This window comes from Taeniopygia guttata, chromosome 6, assembly GCF_048771995.1.
Source record: "Taeniopygia guttata chromosome 6, bTaeGut7.mat, whole genome shotgun sequence".
Lineage (NCBI taxonomy): Eukaryota > Metazoa > Chordata > Aves > Passeriformes > Estrildidae > Taeniopygia > Taeniopygia guttata.
In genome coordinates, this window is record NC_133031.1 from 35,660,001 (window position 1) to 35,685,212 (window position 25,212).

At 42.3% G+C, this 25,212-nt stretch overlaps 1 protein-coding gene across 1 annotated transcript in view; it reads left to right on the plus strand.

Moving 5' to 3' along the window:
* MGMT (O-6-methylguanine-DNA methyltransferase) overlaps window positions 1-25,212 on the plus strand; it is a 139,920-nt gene that overhangs the window by 94,864 nt on the left and 19,844 nt on the right. Inside the window, exon 4 of the mRNA XM_072931360.1 lies at window positions 11,566-11,726. Coding sequence (XP_072787461.1) covers window positions 11,566-11,726 — 161 coding nt within the window. The remainder of the gene's footprint in view (window positions 1-11,565; window positions 11,727-25,212) is intronic.

Below are 25,212 nucleotides of genomic sequence, written 5' to 3' on the forward strand. Positions count from 1 at the left end.
ATATCATCCTTCTGCTTCAAGCTGCAGCTTTCGAAGCCAGAGACAATATTTCTGATTAAAACAATTAAAGTTTTCATTCCATTTGTTTATGGCAGTATTCGTAATCTGGAAAAGAGATTTGCAATAATAATAATGTACATTTTTTTTCCTACTGTTAAGGGCTTTATTACTCTGTCCTTGCCAGAAAGCACATTTTAAGAGCTTGGATTCAAAATTAAATATGACCTCAGTGTTTTAAAATACAATTACAATAACTATCCATTTAGTAGGGTTTTTTCTTTTACTTTTGACATATGGTCAATATACTTATGCCAGTTATTAAAGACATTATTTTTTGCTATGCTAACTATTTAACATATTGCAGCTGCCATGGTAAATACAGGCTGGTGACAAGGGACACTGAGGAAGAGCATTACATGAACTCCTTCTTAGGTTAAATTGCTGGAGTGTCTCTACATAGGTAAAGAAAAAAATCCACCACATTTGATAAGAGAAATTTATATTATTTATATGGAACAGAACAAACCAATTTACAAGAAAGGCACTTAAGTGGAGAGCTTATTTATTAATGAGTGTAGTACACAAGCTAATGGGGTTGTAATGCAGATGCACCTAAAGCTCGGAGGACAGTGGTCTCCAGGCACTCTGCTTCGGAGAGAGGAGGGAAGGCAGGCTGGGAAAATATTCCTGCCCCATTCCAGATGGAGTTATGTAAAGTAGTTCTGTCTGTGTCATCTTAGCAGGGTGGTCTGTCCCCAGCTCTCCCACCACAGGGCCTTCTGGAGTAAGAATGAGATGGGACAAGAGGACAAATGGGAATGGCTTGGAGCTGAAGGAGGGTGGATTGTGATGAGATGTGAGGAAGGAATTCCTGGCTGGCAGGGTGGGCAGCCCTGGCACAGGTGCCCAGAGCAGCTGTGGCACCCCTGGATCCCTGGCAGTGCCCAAGGCCAGGCTGGACATTGGGGCTGGAGCAGCTGGGGCAGTGGGAGGTGTCCCTGCCTTGGCAGGGGGGGAAGGAGATGAGCTCCATCATCCCTCCCTACCCACACCATTCCAGGATTCTGATCTGGCAGTGCCAGGGCTGTAAATCCCTAGATCCCACTTTGTTCTCTGCGAGGAGGTTCAGATGTGATTTTAAGCTCACAGCAACTCTCCACCCCAGGGCAGCACCTCTGCAAGGAGAAGTTCCAAAACTCCTGATCCAGCGATGAGGCATCCCCCTGGGATCCCGAAATTTTTGGGAAGATGGGAGAAGCAAGAGCCATGCTGTGACCAGTCTGGTCCATGAAGGGCAGAGTGTGTTTGTTTAAATTACACTTTCTATGCTCAGCCTTTAACAAGCTCCTTCTGAGGTGGCAGTTTATAGACTCTTATTCCAGTTAATTATAACAGCACTTTTTGAAACAGTATTTTTATTGGTTTTATTGATGTGCCCTGCTGGCTTTCCAATCCAGTATTGGGTCCTGCTTGGTTACCTGAGAGAAAAGCATTTTCCTCCTGGATGCAGAGGATGCAGGGATGGCCCGTGGCAGGGGAGGGCTCTCTTGGTACCTGCAGAGGGGCCCATCCTGCCAGAGCCTGCCCAGAGGTGACCGAGGCACTGTCGAGTGTTGGAAGGAGCAAACTCCATATCAGTTAGATCCAAATGAAGGAAAATGCTCTTTATTCTTTGTCCTCCCCACTGTTTTATTTTTTTTGGTTGAGGCCAAATTGGTAAGAGGCACAGCCAGTTTTTGACTGGTGATGCCATTTTGGGGGAGATCCTGCTGATGTGTGTGGTAGCAACCTCAAAGCCCCGCAGAAAGACTTTGGAGAGCTCTGTTAACTGTGCTGTTTTAATTGGGATGCATTAGTTTTTCTGAGGTGCTCTGAGGTGTCCCCAGAGTGTTGTGTTCTCCAGGTGAACACCCCCAGCTCTCCCAGCCTGGCTCCAGAGCAGAGGCCTCCAGCCCTGGAGCATCTCTGTGGCCTCTGGACTCACCTCAGCAAGAGATGCTCAGGGGTCACAGACTTTACACCCACACTGCAAACTTGCTTTGAAAAACGTCCTGGCAAGTTGAAATCTTCAGAGGTTCCTGATTTATCTGTATCTTAATTCATTTTAATAGGCTGGAGGATCTGCAGGTGCTGTTGATTATAATTCTTGGTGCTCACTGTCATCTGGAATTCATGCACTGACGCACGTCAAGGTGGACATCCAAAGTCAGGGCCCAGTTCCAATAATTCAGCCTTAAGTTTTTGTCCTTCAGTGTCCCCGTGCACCAGATCAGAGACCTGGGTCTTGCAGTGTAAGGGTTGTAATGTGTATTTTAACTCCCTTAGGCTTGGTGGTTTTTTGGGTTTTTTTTTTAATCCATGCATAATTGGGATTATAGCTGAGATATGTAGCAAAAAATGTAAATTTGACTTCAGATACCAGTTAGCAGATGGGTTATCACTGCAAGGCAGGGTGCTGAGTAGGGCTGGTGGGTTTGTGGCCATTGCAGAGGGCTGGGGATAGTGATGAATCCCCAAAAGTTGCAGAGGGCTGGGGGTGGTGGTGAATCCCCAAGACCAGCAGGGTGGTGGTGAATCCCCAAAAGCAGCATTGCAGAGGGGATGAATCCCCAAAACCAGCATTGCAGAGGTTTGGGGATGGTGGTGAATCCCCAAAACCAGCAGGGTGGTGGTGAATCCCCAAAACTACATTGCAGAGGGCTGGGGATGGTGGTGAATCCCCCAAACCAGCATTGCAGAGGTTTGGGGATGGTGATGAATCCCCAAAACCAGCAGGGTGGTGGTGAATCCCCAAAACCAGCATTTCAGAGGGGATGAATCCCCAAAACCAGCATTGCAGAGGTTTGGGGATGGTGGTGAATCCCCAAAACTACATTGCAGAGGGCTGGGGATGGTGGTGAATCCCCAAAACCAGCATTGCAGAGGGGATGAATCCCCAAAACCAGCATTGCAGAGGTTTGGGGATGGTGGTGAATCCCCAAAAGCAGCATTGCAGAGGGGATGAATCCCCAAAAGCAGCATTGCAGAGGGGATGAATCCCCAAAACCAGCATTGCAGAGGTTTGGGGATGGTGGTGAATCCCCAAAAGCAGCATTGCAGAGGGGATGAATCCCCAAAAGCAGCATTGCAGAGGGGATGAATCCCCAAAAGCAGTGTTGCAGAGGGCTGGGGGTGCTGATGAACCCCGAAAGCAGCAGGGACAGCGCACAGCGCAGGGAATGCGGTGTGCGGTTTAAGGGTCCCCTGCAGCCAGCCCTAACACAGTTAATTGCCTGTGATAAAACCGACCTCCCAGGTCTGATGGGAGACTTCTTTTATATAAGAAAAAAATGTTTTGTAACAATTTCTTGTAAGTGCTAAAATTAACTGACTTTCTTTTAACCTAATTAGAGCTGGAGCTGATGATATCACCTATGCTTAATGTTGCCGAACATCTCGGGCAGAGTGTGCTGCTGCTTGAAACTTGGCTCCAGTTCTGCTCCCTGCTTTAAAACATTTAATGTGAAGCATCTGCTCGCTTGTTGTTGGTTCAGGGTGTGCTGGATCTCCCCTGTTCTCAATCTAGAACAGGGTGGTCCTTCCCAACACAGAAGGTGCACAGAAAATGGGCTTTTTTTGACTTTTCGGCAAATTTTCCAGTCGTTCTGCTGCCAAACTGACTGATTTGAAAGGGAAGTATTTGTGAAGAGGTCACTGTGATATTAGGAATATTTGTGCTCTCTCAGAAGGGCCCAGCTGTTGGTGTTTGAAGGGTTTCATTGATGGAGAGGGGTGGGTGTCTCTGGGGAAGGTCTCTGAGCTGATAGAACTGCCGGTGCTGATGAGCACCAGAGCTGACTGTGGTGGTCTTGGATGCCTGGGTGATTCCTGCTGACACAGATGCGGTAGAAACGTGCAGGATGAAATCTGGAGAGACCAGGAATTAGTCTGGAAAAGCTGTGGGTGGGAAACAGGAAGAAAGCAGTACTGGAATGGGTGAGCAGTGTGGAGGTGGAGCAGGAAATCTTCAGCAGAGCAGTAAGGTCAGACTGAGCAGTCCAGAGATGGTCCAGACCACCACATTAGTGGTGCACCACTGCACCACTGAGCAGTCCAGAGATGGTCCAGACCACCACATTAGTTTTTCTGAGGTGCTCTGAGGTGTCCCCAGAGTGTTGTGTTCTCCAGGTGAACACCCCCAGCTCTCACCTGAGGTCAGCAGGGTGGTGGTGGCCAGCAGAGGAAAAGGGCAGAACTTTAAGAGTAGTCTAAGGAGAGGACTGTGGACAAGAATGACAGGGAAAGGGGCTACCAAAGGGAAGATGGAATATTGGGGAGAAATTCTTCCTGTGAGGATGGTGAGGCCGTGGCACAGAGAAGCTGTGGCTGCCCTTGGATCCCTGAAGTGTCCAAGGCCAGGTTGGATGGGGCCAGGAGCAGCCTGGGACAGTGGGAGGTGTCCCTGTCCATGGCAGGGTGGAACAAGATCACGTTTAATGTCCCTTCCAACCCAAATCAGTCTGGGAGTGAGGGAAGGAGGGTGGCATGGAGCAGCAACAAAGGGCACTGGGAGGCACGGGAGAAGATTGAGGTGGTTGAAGAACCAGAACTTGGTGGTTGTCCTTCCACCTGGCTGTTGCTTTAACAGGGATCTCTGTTGCTGGTGGGATTCACTGCTGTGAAAACACGAGGAGTGCTCAGGGAAAGGGAGCCAAGCCCACACACGCTGAGCATTGTTTTCCCTGGATGTGTTTCAGGGGCTCCTCGGGAAGTCACCGCCGTGGTCTCGCAGTGCCACATCCCAGGGCAGGATCTTGTTTGAAATCTGTGTCTCCCTGTATAGGATTCCAATCAAAACTTTAATGGGCCAGGGCGGCGAGTAGCATTTAATGACCTTCAGTGCTATCACTTGAGTCTTTTGGGCATTGACATTGATTTTCCTTATCTTGGCATGTGGAGACAGGAGTCTCGCTCCATCCTTTGAACTGCTTGCTGGTGCACACCAGGAGCAGGAAATAAGCAGGGAGCAGCTTTGCAGGGATCATGGGCTTGGGCTAGCCCAGCTTGGCCCCCCAGTTTAATGTTCTTAATTGCAAAAGTTGGGGAAAAAAAAAACATTATTTGGATATCTTTGTATTTACACAAGAGGTGTGTTTATTTATTACTTACTGTATCAATAATTTAATCTATTAATGTATTATGAAATTAATTATCTATTTATTTGTCATATTATTTATTTGGAATTTATATCAGGTACATGATGGCCAATTCTCTGTGCAGGTTCTTCTTTCCCAGGGTTAAAGAGAGGATGCAGAATTTCTCACTCGGTAAGAATTTGCATCCTCCAGAACAGATAAAAACAGAATAAGAAAAACATTGCACAGGTTGTATGACAAGGACTAAGCCTGACTCAGCTCCAATTCCTTGTGTTCTTCCCTAAATACATCAATTTTTCCTTAATAGGTCTTAAAAGGAGCAGTGTCGGGGTTGTTCGACAGGAATTGGGGGTTATTGCTGTTTATTGCAGCTCTCATCCCTTTTTTAATCTCTCCATCCCATCATAGAGCCACTTCATTTATAAGCAGCTAAATTAAACTATGTCAGGATGTGCTTGGCCATGAATTTTAAACCTAAAAAGGCGCTTTGTTCCTTGATTCAGTTGTGGGGAAGAAATGCATCAGAGCCACCCGGCTATTTGAACTCTTTATTTGCCACATTTACAATATTAATAACACTGTTTCCAGAAGTTGTCACATCAAGTAAAAGATCTTCATTCCGGGCTGTCTTTTGGGGCCAAATCGAGACTGGATGCATGCATTTAATAAATTGTAGTCTCAAGTAGTCATTTTGGTAAATAATTAGCTTGGGTGGAAGAATAAGTTAGCATATTGTATGCATCTAATGCTGCAAATGTACACCCAGCAAACTTTGCTATTAATCAACAGTCAAGCACTGTAAGTTGGGTCTCATACATAATGAATTGTCCTTAAACCTCCTGGGCTTCATTGATAGAAAAATAAGAGAAAACACCAGTGTAGTAAGCTTTGGAATAAAATTTAACGAGATTGCTCTGCATCCCGTAATGGGTTTGGAGTCATTAGAGACCAGATAATTCAGCTGCAGTTTTGGGGTGGCTTTAGCCATCATCTATCAAAGGAAGGCTGCTTAAATGACGTTTAGGTGTGGATAAAATACATTTTTAGTTAATTTCACTATGAGGGCTCCAGTAAAAACATTGACTCACTCTGCGTTGTCGTGGAACCAATAATGTCAAATAATAAGTCCCATTTTAATGTGAATTTTTGTGTGTTAATCATCACTGATCCTTCCATTTGGAAGGTAACACAGCAGCTATTTCTCTAGGAGAAAATTAGTTTGGTAAGATAAGCACAGATCTATGCAATTGTAAAAAAAATACAGCCTTCAGTTTTCAGATAGTGCAACTTTTTTCTGTTATGAGTTCGGGTGTGTGAAAATTATGTGACAGCTTGTCTTCTGTATTTTGTTGATAAAACAAAAAAATGCCACTTAAAAACCAGTAATTTTGAAATTATTCTGGCCCCTTATATGTATTTCATGGCAAGAGTTACCATTCAGGTCCTAGAGAATCAAGAGTGACTTCTCCTGCAAATGTAAAAATTTACTCTGGTTTAGGAGCTCTGTTATTAACTATTTTAAATATATATTTTTTAATATTTTTTATATTTTTTTAGTTATATATTAAGAATTATCTCTGCTAATGACAATCATGGAGCTCTGCACTGACAGTCACCAGGCTCTTCCCACCAATGGGGAAGAAAATCACCAAAAAAAGTACCCAAAAAAAATAAACATAAGGTAAAATTACAAAAGGACAAAATTTTAAATTATGAAACATTACCTAAAAATTAAAAATTTAGAATTAATAATGTAATCTGAGTCTGCACACATGTATCAATGGCACTTTGTTGACTCCAAGGTAGGAGGAGTTGCAATCTTTTTTTTTGGCTGAGGGGCTTTTTTCATTTCTGTCTTAAACAAAAACAAAAACAAAAACAAAAACAAAAACAAAAAAACAAACAAACAAAAAAACCAAAAAAAAATTCGAAAATTTTAAAATTGAAGTAAAGGGGTCTCTTCACTGGGTCAGTTTCTAAACCTCTCCTTAGGCAAACCACTCAGGCATGTGTGGCTACAGGCAGTGGAAGTGGGATTTTGGATGTTACATTCAACCAATCTATTATATTGAAAATACACAAATATTTTATAAATAGACATCTATTTTATAAATCTGTTATGGGAGCTGCTGTGACATTCTCCTGGTGTTTATTTGTGCTAAGGAAGCTGCCAGCTCCTGCCTTTCCCCCAGGGAATGTGCCAGCAGATTTGTGTTCCATCCCTTTCCTTTCAGCACAGCTCAAGGTCCGCCTTGTTTCCCTTAAGTTTCTGAAGCACCGAGGCAAAAAGCAGCTCAGAAATAAATCATGAGCATCCTGCCACTTCAGGACATGACTCCTCCCAGCATTTCTCTGGTTTTCATCGTAATTAAGCTATTTGGGATGGTCCCGAAGCCAATCCAAGCTGCTTGCATGTTTATTTTGGAAGCGCTTTAGAAACTTGCAGCTCTTGGCAGTTATTGTAAATGTGGGTGAATTTAATGGGAAGAAATGATGATGTTTGATTTAGTTTAGAAGGTTGAATTATTTTTTTATTATAACTATGTTAAAATATATTAATATATTATATAGAAGGAGGATACTAAAACTATATATTAGGGTTTTTTTACTTTATCTCTAACTCTCTTGTGACCTTTTCTTGAGAGTCTAGATTGGTGGATTGGATTGGCCATCAGGCTCAAACAATCCTCACTAGAATTTAATTAAGCACTCACTCCAGGTAAACAATTTTCTAAATGCATTCTATATAGGAAAAACAAGGAGTAGAAACAGAAATTTTTTTCTATTTCATTTCTCTCTGTGCACCTCTATAAAAAAATCTTTAAAAAAAAAAATATATATATATTTACTACAGGCAGTGGCTTTGGAAGGAACCTGTTAAACTGAACCGGGTGCTGCTGCTTTCCTCCCCCTCTGCTAGAACCAGATTTTCCTTTTGAGGCACAGGGCTGGGATGGAGCTTTGGGAATTCACCTCTTGGGTGCAGGGACACCGCTCCCCAGGCTGGAATGGAGAGAAGTGGGGAGGATTGCAGGGGGAATTATTTTAAGTGCAGGTGAACTCAATGGGAAGAAATGCTGATATCTGACTCAGTTCAGAAGGCTGAATGATTTCTTTATTATAACTATGCTAAAATACATGAATATACTATATAAAAGGAGGATACTAAAACTACATACTACCTTCTCTGACTCTAACTCTAACACAACTTGTGACCCTCTCTGAGAGTCCAGCCCCAGGTGGGTTGGATTGGGTTGGATTGGATTGGATTGGATTGGATTGGATTGGATTGGGTTGGGTTGGGTTGGGTTGGATTGGATTGGGTTGGGTTGGATTGGCCACCAGGCTCAAACAATCCTCACCAGAATCCAACCAAGCATCACCCCAGGGAAACAATTCTCCAAACACATTCTGCATAGGAATGTCAACCCCACTGCCAAAGCAGAAGCCATAATTGGTCTGTGCTGTTCCAAGGTTGTTTATTCTGTTTATCTCTAACATGTTCTGCTGCCCTGCCGCAGCTCTGTCCTGCAGGGCAGCGTGTGGGGCTCTGCCCTCAGTGGGATGGTACAAACATTAAATACCACAAACTACCTGTGCTGGATTTACAATAACGTGCCAATATCTGTCACCTACGTTGGACAGTGTGTCCCCAGCCTGAACCAACAGAAAAATGCCAACACCACAGTGAAACATGGAGGGCATGAAGAAGGAGAAAAAGGACAAGGCACACCCAATTTCCTCCATCTTGTCCCCTTTGGACCCCTAATCTAGAATCCTAAAATTTTACTTTTGCACCCGTGCCACACTTAATTATTACTGATATCAAACACTCAGAGCTGGTAATTGATCCTGTAAGATTGAAAACTCTTTTCCATGGACAGAGATCACAGCCAGTGTCTCTGGGGGCTCTGTCCAGGGGGGTTCCTGACCCCTGACAGGGTCCCAGGGCAGCCAGAGGGAAGCTCTGGATTCCCACACCCAGGTAGTTCATGTGACTCTCAGGTGTGTGTTTTTCCCTAAATTTCAGCTTGTTCCTGTCTGTCTTGACTCAGAGGTGACCAAAGATCCGTGCCTGGAGTGGGGTGTTGAGAAACCTTCCAAGAAATCTGACCCTGAGCAGAGGGATTTCCTTCCAGGAGGGGAATTTCCCATGATGTAACTCCTCTGCTCTTCTTACCGAGGTTTTGAGACCTCTTGGACTCTGCTCTTTGAAAGGTCCTTAAAGCTTTGAAGCCTGAGAAAGTCCCTTAAAAGGCAGCTGGTGTTTTCAGTGGGATATTTAATGCCGAGGTAGTTTGTGGAAATTCTGCTGTGCCAGTTTGGAGATGGAAAGGGGATGAGGGAAGGGCAGGGAGGGGAGGATGGCCAGCAGAAGACACCATGCATGACTTACGTGCCTTCTTTTTCCTACAGTAAAGCTGTCAAATTCCCAGGAATAGCTGTTGCCACCTCTAGCCAAGCAAAATGAATGTGAAGGTTTTCCTTTTTTTTCAGCTCCCTGCCAGTTTGAAGCTCAGGGTGTGTGTGTTGGCACGTGGAGTGTGTGTCCTGCAGGAAAAGAGCATTCCTGGAGAGCAAATTCATTTCTGCCTCACAAAGCATTCCCTTTCCTGGCCAAGGTGGAGGTGGCCATGGAGGTGGCAGGTGTTGGGAAAGCCTCTGGTGTTGAATTGCTGGGAGAACGGCCCCACCAAAAACATCTGGAGATGTTCAGCAGTGGCAGGGCACTGTGATTAAAAGCAGCAATTAAAAGGAAAATTAAAAATAAATTCTATCTATTCTCCTGCCAGGGAGCACCTGGAGAAGTGAGGAATGTGTGTGTGTGTGGTGATTTGGCTCGGAATGGAACCTTAAATCCCACCCAGTGCCACTCTGCCATGGCAGGGACACCTCCCACTGTCCCAGCTGCTCCAGCCCCAGTGTCCAGCCTGGCCTTGGGCACTGCCAGGGATCCAGGGATCTTGGATCTGGGAACTCCATCCCAGCCCCTCCCCGCCCTGCCAGGGAACAATTCCCAATTCCAATCTCCCACCCATCCCTGCCCTGTGGCAGTGGGAGCCATTCCCTGTGTCCTGTCCCTCCATCCTTGTCCCCAGTCCCTCTGCAGCTCTCCTGGAGCCCCTCCAGGCCCTGGGAGGGGCTCCCAGTCTCTCCCTGGCTGCTCCCCACTTGTTTTGGGGGTGACTGATGGTGGTTGGGTGCCCTTGGGCTGGTCCCTGTCAGCAGCTGGAGGCTGAGCCCAGAGTTGCTGCTCCCAGAGCCGTGAGGAGATGGAGTTTTTCTCTTTTATTGGTGTTTTCATGTGCAAATCCGGGGCTCCCTTTTTCACCGCTCTCCTCCACACCTTGCTCTTCCAGAGGAAAAGAAAAAAAAAGAAGGAGCAAGGGAAGAAGCACATTTTTATTTACAGGTGCTTTCTGTTCGCTCACTTTGCTCCTCAGCCCCTGCAAGCACAGAGCTGCCATTGAAAATCAAATGAATTCTCAATTGCTTCCTTCCAATTCAATCAGGGCAGGGAAGCAGAGACCTGCCGCGGCGCTGGAGGAAGCGGGAGCTGCTTCCTTCCCTCCTTCCCCAGGGATGGCCTGGGGACAAGGGACTGCACCCCAGGGGACACGGAGCAGGATCCTCACCTCTGGCCCTCCTGGAAGCACAAGGACGTGTCATCCTCCATGGCCTTGGGTGGTGTTCTTGCTCTCTGACATTCCCCACATGGCTGTTCCCTCGTACCCACCTTCCGTGGGTTTTTGCAGCTGTTTATAACACTGTGTCTTTGCATTTGTGGAGGTGATGAGGGTGAGTTTTTGTTACTGCTGTCTTCTTCTCTGGGAAGAATAGACTCCTGACTCCATATTAAATGTTTTGAGGTTTTTATTTTGCCAATACAGTGTGAATACTCGTTTTTATCGCAGCATCACAGCGTTGTTTTGCTTGGAAGGGACCTTCAAGGCCGTGTTGTTCCACTCGAGGGAGCAGGTTGTTCAGAGCCCAGGCCAGCCTGGTTTTGTCACTTTTACCACCTGGAAGCACAAGGACGTGTCATCCTCCATGGGCCTGGGTGGTGTTCTTGCTCTCTGACATTCCCCACGTGGCTGTTCCCTCGTACCCACCTTCCGTGGGTTTTTACAGGTGTTTATAGCGCTGTGTCGTCTTTGCATTTGTGGAGGCGATGAGGGTGAGTTTTTGTTACTGCTGTCTTCTTCTCTGGGAAGAATAGACTCCTGACTCCATATTAAATGTTTTGAGGTTTTTATTTTGCCAATAGAGTGTGAATACTCGGTTTTATCGCAGCATCACAGCGTTGTTTTGCTTGGAAGGGACCTTCAAGCCTGTTGTTGTTCCACTCGAGGGAGCAGGTTGTTCAGAGCCCGTCCAGCCTGTTTTTGTCACTTTTACCACTGTAACCTTGCACTTCTGTGTGTCTCAGCAGGGCAGAGCCCTGGGTGGCTTGCGAGGTGTGCGAGGGAACCGAGGAGATGCCGGAGCCCCTGCAGCAGTGCACAGCCTGGCTCCGAGCCTACTTCTGCGAGCCAGCGACCACAGAGACCCTGCCCGTGCCAGCCTTCCACCACCCCCTGCTGCAGAGAGGTCAGTGCCACCCTCCCTGCCCTCTGCATCAGCCCTGCCTCCATCTCCCTCATCCTCGCTCTGTAAAACGACATGGCTCAGCTGGGAAATTTAAATCTTAAACTTGTGATCAACAAGATGCAATTTTGCTTTTACACAGCAAAGTAACACAACTGTGTTCATTGAAAAATGAAAAACCCAAATCCTAAAAAAAGTGTGTAAGAAATCTGACTGCTTTGTTTTCACCCTGGAGAATTTTTTATTTTTTCCTTAAAAAGTAACAATGTTTTTTATTTTTTATTTTTTTAGTGGGGCTGGAATAATGAGGAACATTTATTTAAACCACATTAATATTATTTAAATAGTTTCCACTTCCATCAGAGTGTGACACTGCACTTGTCTTCATTCCTGAATTATGCTGGGTGCTGCCTGGCACCTCAAAAAATTTGAAGTGGACAGTTTTGTATTTTTACCTGGTCAACAACCAATTGTTACTGTTGGGGTTTAGTGTGCATTTTATATTTTGTTTATTTTATTTTATTTTATTTTTACTTTTATTTTGTTTTGCTTTATTTTATTTTATTTTATTTTATTTTACTTTTTGTTTTGATTTATTTTATTTTTTATTTTATTTTTTATTTTATTTTTACTTTTATTTTGTTTGCTTTATTTTATTTTATTTTGCTTTATTTTATTTTAATTTTATTTTACTTTTTACTTTGTTTTGATTTATTTTATTTGGCTTTATTTTGTTTTATCTTATTTTATTTTGCTTTATTTTATTTTATTTATTATTTATTTTATTTTATTTTATTTTATTTATTATTTTATTTTTTTGACCCAGAACTTTTTGTTTGCAGTCATGTGGTGCCCTCTAATATGCCAGCAGTGTCACATGTCTGTCACACGCCTGCCTTAACTTTTTGGGGATATTTGGGGTAAATGGATATTCAGTTCCACACGACCAGCACAGCTTTACAGTGGGATGTTTCATTAAAACAGCACTGAAAAGTCAGGTATGAGCACACCTGGAGGGGTGTGAGCTGCTCCGTGAGCTGGGGCTACCTAAAGTGGCTTTTGGCCACCAAGAAGTGGGGTTTGAAAGCCTTTGCATGTGGCACTTGGGGACATGGGTGGCCTCGGCAGTGATGGGGACCTGTTGGAATTGATGGGCTCAGAGGGATTTTCAAGCCTCAGGTTCTGTGTCCCTGTCAGAATGCCAGGGAAGCAGTCAGGGATAGGTTGTGTGAGGTTGTTGTGGTTTTATTCCTCAAAGTTATCATGGATAATATTTTTAAACAAAGAGCATTTCTATTAATGAATTTAGATAAAAGCAACACCTGAGAAAAGTTCTTCCTCACCATATCCCATTTATGGGCTGTGTTCCTGAAGGCCTCATAACAGAAACTGATTGTTTGAAATGAAATGGCTCCAAATATCTATATTAATACTACTACTACTACTACTCTTATTACTACTACTACTACTACTACTACTACTACTACTACTACTACTACTACTACTACTACTACTAATAATAATAATAATAATAATAATAATATAAATATAAATATAAATATAAATATAAATATAAATAATAATATAAATATAAATATAAATATAAATATAAATATAAATATAAATATAAATATAAATATAAATATAAATATAAATATAAATATAAAGATATAGATATAGATATAGATATAGATAGATAGATAGATATATAAATAAATATATAGATAAATAAATAATAAATAATCTCAGAAGTCTGATGTTCACAGTGCCTTCTTGCCTGCCCCAAATGCCATAATTTCTGAGATCCTGAATCTCAGCATCTCTGAGCTTTGCACAGCAGCTTTGTTTCCATCATCACCTTCTGCACCTCCTCTCCCATGTTATGCACATTCTCCAGTGCCAGATCTTTCACAGTCAGATTCCAGGGAGGTACTGAGGAGTTTTTTTTATTAGTTGGGGTAAAATGTTGTGGAAACTTTGAGGTGGATGTGAATGGGCAGAGCTGGTTAGGAAATCCCACTGATGCTGCTGCTCCTGCCACCTCCAAACAGCAGCAGGGGAATTCTCCCTCCCAGATTATCCATCTGAAGATTATAAAACATTAAATCTTACAGGCAAAACATTATAAAAAATATATAAATACAACATTTTCTTTTCATTAGTTTTCCTAAATGGGCTCCTGAATTCTTTTTAGCTCTGTTTATTGGGGGAAGGCTCCTACATCATGGAAATGCTAATGAGGAATTAATTGGCTTAAATCACAACGATTTCTGTTGTGATTTTCTGTTTTTGTTCATCTGTCACTTTCTCCTACTCATACTTTCATAAAACTGAAAAAAAATATATGTTGGAAAGAATGTGGAAATAGATGACAAAAATTGGAAGGAACTGGTTTTAGAAGTTATTTAGGAGAAAGGTGATGGAAAAATCAAATTATGATGGATTGCACTTCCGTTTATCTGCACATCAGAATTGCATTTTGCTAAATTAGGAATTTGGTATTTATTTGCTTTTACACATTTACATTTGAAAGTGCCTGCTCATTTCTCCAGGCACTTAAAAAAACACAGAACAAACATCAGTGAGAGCTGAGGATCCAAAGCCAGAAAGGCTTTTTCTCACCACTCTGATTCCCTTACATTCCTGTTCAGCAGCAGCTTTTCAAGTGGGGCCCTGAGCAGGCTGGGGCAGTGGGAGGTGGATGAGCTTTCAGGGACCTCCAACCCAAACCAGGCTGGAATTCTGTGATTCCACAATCATCAAAACCTGTGGCTCCTCTCCCCTTTCCCTGTAAATGTGACCATGTACAGTATTGCTCTTTGAGAGAGGATTCAAATTCCATACTCGAGTGTTTTTGTAATCAAGACTGTTGCATAATTTCTTCCTAATCAGTGCTTACATCAAATTTTATTTTCTTTTTCTGCACTAACTTCATCTGGGGACTGGGAGGGTTTTGCTTATGCCAAAAAAACACATTAAAAAGGTTCCTCATCTAGCAAAAAAAAAAAGTGTAAAGTGCTTTTGGGATGAAACTTCTGAATTCATGGTCAGTTTTCTGCTGCTGCTTTTGTGCCAGCCCAGACATCGTTCCTTGTGGAGAGAAAAATCGTGACAATCAACTCCGACATAACAAAAGCCGAGAGATTTGCAGATTTACAAAGTAGAGATGATCTGTTTTATATTCACTAAGAAATTCTATAAAAATTCAGTATCTGCTGTTTCAGTGGCTTCTCCTATATCTTACATTTTTCTAAAGTGCCTTTAATGTTCCAAATTACTGTTAAATGGGGTAAATGTGTCTAAAAGCACTTAAAATACAAAATCAAGCATTCCTCTTGTAACTTGGCATTGGCAAAGGAGGAATCTGAACCTGGAGGCAGGCAGGAGAATCATGGAATCCCAGACCCATTAGGGTTGGAAAAGGTCTTTAGGATCAGGCAGCCACTCATCCATGTGCCCCAGGTGGTTTTGGAATGCCACCAGGGATGGGGACTCCAGCCCTGGAGAGACTGTGCCAGGGCTGGGCAGCTTTTCCATGAAGAATTTTCCCCTGACCTCCAACCTGAACCTCCCTGCTGCAGTTTGAGGCCATTTCCCCAAATCCTGTCCCTTGTTCCTGACCCCCTGTCAGGGAGTTGTGGAGAGGGAAAAGTTGGGTTTCCCAGCACCTCCAGGAGTTCTCCCTTACTGGCTCTCCAATTTAGATACAGCCAATATATTTATTTTTAAACATAATTGAAAATATTGAATAATAATTATTATTATAAATATATTTTCTATTAATATAACAATATAATTGATAACTTCTATTAATAATTAATAATTATATTGATCTATTTTATATATTATTATAAATAATTTTAACAACCTATGTCATGGCCAGCATGCAGTGTGGAATTTCACTGAGCACAGGGTGGCACAGGGTGGCACAGGGTGGCACAGGGTGGCTGTGCTGTGTGTTTGCAGTGGCACAGGGTGGCACAGGGTGGCACAGGGTGGCTGTGCTGTGTGTTTGCAGTGGCACAGGGTGGCACTGGGTGGCACAGGGTGGCTGTGCTGTGTATTTGCAGTGGCACAGGGTGGCACAGGGTGGCACAGGGTGGCACAGGGTGGCTGTGCTATGTGTTTTCAGTGGCACAGGGTGGCACAGGGTGGCACAGGGTGGCTGTGCTGTGTGTCTGCAGTGGCACAGGGTGGCACAGGGTGGCACAGGGTGGCTGTGCTGTGTGTTTGCAGAACCAGATGGCTCATTAGAGCACAGGACAGAGGAAATTGGAGGCACAGCAGAGTTTTCCTTCGCCCTGGGGTTCTGCTCCTCTCCTGCCACGCTGTCCTCGCTGGATGAGTCCTTTGGATTCCTCAGGGTGGGATTCCTCCATCCAGTCCTTGTCCTGAGGGTGCAGGCCTGGAGCAAAGCTGAGCTTTTCGCTCAGTCCAGCTCAGTCCTCCTGATCCTTCCCCTGAGCTGTGAATTCCTGTCAGGCTCAGAGCTCTGGAAGTGGCAGTGGGGCATTGATGGTTTTCACCTGAAGGAGGGTCCGTTTATGTTGGATTTTGGGCAGGAATTGTTCCCTGGCAGGGTGGGGAGGGGCTGGGATGGAATTCCCAGAGCAGCTGTGGCACCCCTGGATCCCTGGCAGTGCCAAGTCCAGGCTGGACATTGGGACAGTGGGAGGTGTCAGGAACATGATGGACTTTAAGGTCCCTTCCAGCCCAAACCATTCCATGATTCTGGCCCATTCCAAGGCAAAGGCAGAGCCCAGCTGTGCAGGAGGATCCAGGAGCAGCAGCTGAGGATGGAGAGCAGGGAGGAGAGCTCTGCACCTGAAATTCCCCCGTGCACGATGTGGGTTATTCATCCAAGGGGGGATATTGATGGAGCACCTCATCCATAATGGGAGCCTTCAAAGGAGCTGGGAGCAGCCCCATTCTCCCACCTGGTTGATGTAGCCAGGCCTGTAATCAATAATTTCCCTGTGATTTCAACTCCTCCAGCCTCCTACCCTGCCCAGGGGGCTGGGAGCAGGGGAAATGCCAGTTCTGGGGTGAGGAACCTCCTCTCTGTGTGTCACCCCCATGGAGCTGGAGCCATCCCTGGACTCGCCTCCTCCCTGGGGCTGTGGGGCTCTGGGATCTCCCCTGGGAAAGCTCCCGTGGAGAAAACCCTTCCAAAATACATCCTGAGTGCCCTGTGCCCTCCCAGCAGCTGCATTAGCACCTCTCTTTTACTCCTTTTGCACTTTCTAAACGATAAAAAACTCCCAGCTTGCAGCGAATTAAGAAAGAAAAGTAAATTTTTTTCTGTCTTTTCTGTGATTCAGCAAAGGCCAGAGTATTTTTTATTCTTTTTGTGGACATCATATTTAAATCAAGATTGTGGGGCTGTTAATTTGTCTGCTTATGAGATGACAAATTCAACATTATGCTTACATTTAAAAGGGATTTCAAGGGCTGTACTGCTCACCCTAATTATGGTATCCTGAAAGTAAATTTTTCCCATAGACTTTTATTATATTTATATAATATATATATATAATATATATAATATATATATATTATATTTTATATTTATACAATTTATCCACAGACTTTTTCAATATATAAAAAATATACATTTTATATAAAACTATTCAATATATATAATATATATAACATAAAATATATTAAAATTATTTCATTAAGAAAAGCATTTACATTACTAAAAGAAATTACAGATCTCTTTTCCCTTCCTTTAAATTACAGTAAAAAAAACCTGTAAGAATGGTTGACTTGGTTGAGATATTGTCAAGTAAAGCTGGAAGGTTTGAGGGTACAGGGGCCAGTTTGTGGATAAACGGTCTGCAACTTTTTAAAAAACATATTTTCATGTTTCAGGCATGCACATGTTCAGGTTCAGTGCATTTAGTCAGTCCTGTAGTGACCTTTTTGTTCAGGTGTCATTGAGTTGAGGCTTAGGATCAGATTTTGCTTCAAGGAGCAGTCCCTGGGATTTCCTTCCTTTGGTTTAGAGATACAGATATAGATATAGATTATATAGATATAGATATAGATTATATGGATATTGATATAGAAGATGTAGAGATAGATAGATAGATAGATAGATAGATAGATAGATAGATAGATAGATAGATAGATAGATAGAAGGCTATAGATGTAAGTATAGATCATATAGATATAGATATAGATATAGATATAGATATAGATATAGATATAGATATAGATATAGATATTGATATAAATTATAAAGATATTGATATAGATTATGTAGATACAGATAGCTATAGATACAGATATTGATTATATAGATATTGATATAAATTATATCTATAGATATAGATTATATAGATATAGATATAGATATAGATATAGATATAGATATAGATATAGATATAGATATAGATAGATAAGATATAGATATAGATTATAAAGATATTTATATAGATTATATAGATACAGATAGATATAGATACAGATATCGATTATATAGATATTGATATAAATTATATCTATAGATATAGATATAGATGATATAGATATAGATATAGATATAGATAGAGATAGAGATAGAGATAGAGATAGATATAGATATAGATATAGATATAGATATAGATATAGATATAGATATAGATATAGATTAGCCATATATATATAGATTATATAGATAGATAGATATAGATACAGATACAGATACCGATACAGATACAGATATAGATATAGATTCAATATAGATAAGATGTAGATAATTATTTATGGTTAAAGCATAACCATCGTTAATAGGAAAAGCAGCAAACTCAGCCAACAGACACACCAGGAGTTCCAGTATCAGCTCTCCATAGTTCCCTTGTTTCCAGTAAAAATGGAAAATTCAATGAATTTCTGTAGGAAAGTGGGAACCCACCAGGTTATAGATGTGGCTGGATGGGAGATTGGGCAGGAATTGTTCCCTGGGAGGGTGGGGAGGGCTGGGATGGAATTCCCAGAGCAGCTGTGGCACCCCTGGATCCCTGGCAGTGCCCAAGGCCAGGCTGGACACTGGGGCTGGGACCAGCCTGGGACAGTTGGATGTGTCCTTGTGTGGGGCTGGATGAGTTTTGAGGTCCTTTCCAGCCCAGCTCATGGAATTCTGTATTTCTATTTTGCAGTCTTGAGCTGCTCTGTTCACTTGCTGAGGAGGCAGGACTTGCCCTATCCTAAGCAAATGCAAAATGTCATTTTCACCTCTGATTTTTGCTGCAATTTGTGAAATTCTCTGAATTTAGTGCTAGAGGTTCAATTCATTAAGGGAAGAAAAAAGGTTGATAAATGTTTCTGATTTTCTCTTTCTCAATCCCGCAGCTTCATCAGACATGCAAATACATTTCTATTTAGGCTTTTAGGAAGTGTTAAATATGAAATAATCTGCTCGGAAACGTTCGTACTTCACATATCTGGACATGGCAGATTCAAGTGCAGAGAGCTGACAAGCTTTCCTATTTCTGTCTGCCAACTCAAAATTCAAATTCCAGAGACTGGCATCTTCTTTTATTACCATTTCATGTGAGAGGAGTTTTGATAAGCAGAAAGTCACTGTTTTGTGAGACATCTAATGGATTTTTACAATTCAATACCTTCCTACAGTTTTCTGCAAACAGAAATCAATCCTCTCCAACCTTCAGAAATGGAAACAGCAAAACCCCAAAATAGCCCAGTTATTTTTATACCTCTAATTCTTTTTCCAGCTCAGTTGGCCCATTGCTTTCTATCAACAATATGTATTTAAAAACAAAACTAAACAAAAAAAAAATCAATACAAATGCATTCTGGACAGAAATATCTGCAAAATTCCTGACCCAATTCCTGTTGAATTCAGACCAAAATTCCCATAATTTCCAGTGGAAACCCATATGGTTTTAAGTGTATCTTAAATACTTTTATTGAAATTTATAGGGTAAATTGTCTGCCAGATGTGGGCCATTTAGGACAATTCAGGCCCTCTTAGGTGCAAATTTCCTTTTTGGCAGCACTGATTCCAGGTGTTGATGGGGTTTTGGTGGAACTTTTCAGGGTGTCCATCACTGGTGTGACCTTGGAAGACTCTGAGGATGGAGGGAGCAGTGTGTCTGTCCTGTCATGGGGAAAGCAGTGAAAGGTTCATTTATTTTAAAAAATTGATTATGTTTCCCTGAGGACAATCCTTTCTTACCAGTATTCTTAACGTTATTACAGGTGGGCCATAATTAGAATGAAGGAGCATTTTATAAATAAGGTGTTTTTAGGTAAAAGTGGGCTGAAGGTCCACAGCCAGTGCTCACCTGTGCAATGACAATATTTTTACTTGTTCTTAATTTAAGGATATTCAATATTCAAGACTCTGAAACAGCTGCAGAGATTTGTGGATCTTATTACTCCAAATTTTTGGAGTATCATCAAATATTAGCAAATTATTCCAAACTTCTGTTTAGAAATAAAAGGTTTGTGTTTTGGTGATGGGGTATTGGGAAAGAATTCCTGGCTGTGAGGGTGGGAAGGGGCTGGGATGGAATTCCCAGAGCAGCTGTGGCTGTCCCTGGATCCCTGGAAGAGTCCAAGGCCAGGGTGGAGCACCTGGGACAGTGGGAGGTGTCCCTGCCATGGCAGGGGTGGCACTGGAGGGGCTTTAAGGTCCCTTCCAACCCAAACCATTCCATGATTCATGATAAATATTTGCACTGGACTGAAATCATAACACCTTCACTCTAAAATCAGCAGCTCTAAAAGCCACCAGCATATGAGGCTTCTTTATAAAGTGAATTTGCTCAAAATCACATCCCTTTTCTCCCCATGAAATAAAAGGAATCAGCTGACCCTGATCTAAGGAACATTTTGACCAACCTGGTAACTTTTGACATTGCTGCTTGTAGATGAGATTTAGATTAAAAGGTAAGAATTGAAGGTGGAAAAACCCCACCAGTGTAGGAAAATGAGTTTTTTAATCCAGAGCCGTGTGCTCATCTTCACCCAGAGCCCCAGACCTCAGCACCTGCTCTCATTGCAGACCTGTGAGGAATAAGTTTAATTTAATTCATTTTTCCTTTGATTTGTTGGCTGGCTTGCCACACATGCAGCCCCACGTAACCTTTGCACCCCTCCTTAATAAAAACCCATGCAATCAAGATAAAAGGAAAGGATTTTATAAATACAGCCTCCCACCCCCGTTTTATTAATGAACTTTTAGGCAAGTTTAGTTAAAACCCTGTATCAATAGGGAGTACCATCAATACTCATATGCATTTAACCTGTTTGGTGTTTCAAAGGTAATGTGCTTAATGGGACTGTTACTATGGTGAGCACCTTGTTTCTAAGTAATATTGTTCATTTTTGGGGGGGGGGGGGAATGACAATACAGTGACATTTCTTACAGCCTTTATATTAAGGGCACATAAATAAATTTGTCTGAGGGAAAAAAGTATTATCATCAAGGTATTTTGTTTCTTGACCTAAGGATGCCCCTTTCTGACCTGTTTCCAAGATGTTTTGCCACATCTCCTGACCAGTTTATTTGCTGATAAACCTCCATTTTTATTCTGGAGGAAACAAGGTCTCACTTAACTGGAAAAACACACTTTTCACTAGAAATTTGCATCCCGCACTCTTCTCAGAATAAAATATGCAAGAACAACATAAATGGCACACTCCTTTTTTTCCTTCCTTTCTTTTTTCCCCATGAATTGGGCCTTTGATGTTCAAGAGGAGCAAGTATTAAAGGACATCCCTAGAAGGCTGTAGAAATTGTCCCTATTTATGACAAATGTAAAATAGTACAAATCTAGCTGAATGTGATGGTGTCATTAGTTTGTGAATCGCATCCTCGAAAATAACTGTGGAGGAGCCAAATCGGTTTAAAAGAAGATAACAAAATGGTTTAAGCTACTTAGGTTGAATGCCAATTATATTTTAATATTCAACTGAGCATATTTTACTAAGAAAAAAGGCAGCGTCGACGCATGCATAACTCATTGGCAGCGTCGACCAGCTGTGCCACTCTTCTCTTCGAATCACTTTGTGCATTTTAGTAGCATGGTAATTTAGTAGAGAACTACCTGAGTGATGGCATTTTCAATGAGCAGGTAATCTACAGAGAATTTTTATATGGTTATGAGTTCTGTGCTTCAGCCTGGCAACACAAAAATACATCAAGACCAATTACGGTATCAACTTTCAGCGTGATACCCTTGCCACGCAAGTGCATGTATTTCTGCCCCAGGCATTTCAAATTGCATCTAATTTGAAATCTTTGGGGTTTTAATTAAATTTCAGAATATATGGAATTCTTCATTAGTACCTGCTCTGAATAGCAGATTATACTTCTCTCCGTCTCTCGTTAAAGAAGTAGGCTGTGGTAAATAGCATGTTCAAGAACTGATCATTTGTGGTGCCTGGATATTGGGAACAGAAATAGTGAAATGCAAAATAATATCAAAAAGATTATTAGTCCAGTGAGGGACTCTTGATTTGTATTTTAATGGAATTTTACATTTCTCTTAATGATTTGCAAATTGTCCTCTGATTATAAGATGCATTAAGCTTTTCATTTTAATGGAGAGACACAGCCATTAGCAGAAATTTTTTTCTGTCTTCTTTTTAGAGTGCTTCCCTGCAGCAGATAAATATTGAAACCATTAACACCTTTTGATGTACTTTATAGTGCTGCAGCTTGGACCAATACATGAATGAACATCACCCTTTTATATTTTAGCACTTTGCTGGAAGCTCCCGCTTGTCGTTCCGTGGGTGAACAATGACCGGAGCCCGACGCTTCCCTATGTTTATTTCCTTATAATTAATGTTCCAAATGTTTCGGGGAACATCATTCATATTTAATGCCAAAAGAAGTAGTAAAGCCAACAAAAGTCAAGATCTGAAATGCAGATGGAGGGTGCTGTGACCTTAGCTCTGACCACCCTTGCAGGGAGGAGGGTTTGTTAGGGATCCGCGGTGGGCGAGAACACAACCGGCTCCTTTGTTGCAGCTCCAGAATACACCAGCACTCTCCATTCGTCAATCTGAAAGTCAAATTTCCTCCTTGCTTTCAGCTTAACGTGAACCCTTAATGTTGTATAAACATGTTGTGCCTGTGCTGACTTCATTGGGTTTGGCAGGAGAGCAGGAGATGAGGAGCAGCCTCTTCTTTGTGGCGGCTTGCAAAGCGTGAGGAGGATTTTCCTGATGCTGCAGGTTCTGTAAAACAGCGGGGCTGTTCATCAGGTGAACGTGTGGCTGTGAACCTTGCCAGCTGAGGGAAACCCCTGTAATATTCTTTAGATGCTTTGGAATATCAAATCATTCTTTAAAAAGTGCAGGACTGGGGTGTTTCCCCAACCCCACCTGCTTCTCACTGCCAAATAACCCAAATTTCTGCCTGTGCCTTCGCAGGCTCCTCCTCTCCTGGCAGGTTACCTGTGAGAACTTCCTCCAAGCAAGGCACTGATTTCAGGCCTGCCTGCTAACTGAGCAACCTGGAATCTGTGAAATCCCATCGGGGTCACTGGCAGGACTGCTCCTGTGTTTGCTTCCAGGATGTCTGTTTAAATAATTTGGATCTCGGGAATTCCAGTTGCAGTTCATTTAAGCAGCGCTGTGTGATGGCACCAGGACCACTCAAGAGGCTGAGTGACTCCATGGGATCACACTTCACCTCTTCCCAGTTGGTTTGTTGGCTGCTTGAATACAAACTCCTTTAAAAAAAAAAAAAAAAAAAAAAAAAAAGCAAGAAGAAGCAAAAACACACCTTAATTTTGAGACTTGAAGCCAGAAGATTCTGGGAATTATTTGCTGCTGCTGCAGCATTCTTGGAAGGATATAGTGAATTAGTGTTTGAAAAGTGCTGTGTACATCTTATCTCTATCCATTAGGTACTTTCAACTTAATAATAAATTATTACAAATAAAAAAAATCAGTGCTTTGATACTAACTTCATTTGTATACAGTGAGGAAATAGTTCTATTTTATTACATTTAAGCACTGTAATGAGTGCTTAAATTAATTGCTACAAATAAATTAATAAATTAATACAAATAAAAATTAATAAATTAATATAAATTTAAAAATCACTAAAAATAAATTAATACAAATTTAAAAATCAGCATTTTGATACTGACTTCATTTATATGCAGTGAGGAAATAGTTCCATTTTATTGCATTTAAGCAATTTAATGAGTGTTATTTTTAACGTGCACATTTACAAAGGAACTTACAGAAAGCTGAAGAATTTACTGTTCCTTTTTTAGCCCAGCGAGGATCTTACACTTTGTTCACGTAGTGGAGCACATTTGCATTGCATGTTTCATATATTAATTTTCTAGGCCAGGTTATCTTTGGCAACAGGATCTTCACAAAGCAACTGAGGGTGCAGATTTCTTGATCCAGAGTCTTTTGGGAGTGGATATTTGGGGCCGTGCCGAGAAATGAAACGGTAAAAACTCCTCATCAGTGTAACTCTAAGTGGAATTATAGAGAAAAATAATTCTGTGGGAAGCAGGGAAAAATAGAAGAGAGGTGCTGGGGCCTCCCAACCTCCTCTGCCTTGCAGGAGGAGAACATCAGGATACCTGTGCTGAGTAATCCAGTGGTGACCCAGTGTGGTCCAAGCTTTGCAGAGAATTAATGTTTCCTCTCTCCCAGATAACCTGGCTTGATGTTGCCATGTTCCCTGAGTGGATATAAAATAGTTTGTGGAGGTTGTGGAGGTACCTGGGAGATGCAAGGGATTCCTTCTGGCTGTATGTCTCGGATTGGAAGGGAATATAAAGGTCCTCTAGTTCCAAATCTGTATAACATTCCAAATATGTAGCACGTGGTGTGGGAGAAGAAATAGCCCTGTTCTTGTAAGATGACAAAATAAATTCCAGTTTGCAACATCAGTTTTACACAAGCTGATGTCAAAATTCATGTATTTATTCCTCTTTTGTAGAATTCCAGACTGGTTTGGGTGGGAAGGGACCTCAAATCCCACCCAGTGCCCCCCTGCCATGGCAGGGACACCTCCCACTGTCCCAGCTGCTCCAGCCCCAGTGTCCAGCCTGGCCTTGGGCACTGCCAGGGATCCAGGGGTGCCACAGCTGCTCTGGGAATTCCATCCCATCACCTCACCACCCTCACAGGGAAGGATTTCTTCACATCTATCCCTGCCCTCTGGCAGTGGGGAGCAATTCCCTGTGTCCTAGCACTTCACTCCTTTCCTTTCCTTTCCTTTCCTTTCCTTTCCTTTCCTTTCCTTTCCTTTCCTTTCCTTTCCTTTCCTTTCCTTTCCTTTCCTTTCCTTTCCTTTCCTTTCCTTTCCTTTCCTTTCCTTTCCTTTCCTTTCCTTTCCTTTCCTTTCCTTTCCTTTCCTTTCCTTTCCTTTCCTTTCCTTTCCTTTCCTTTCCTTTCCTTTCCTTTCCTTTCCTTTCCTTTCCTTTCCTTTCCTTTCCTTTCCTTTCCTTTCCTTTCCTTTCCTTTCCTTTCCTTTCCTTTCCTTTCCTTTCCTTTCCTT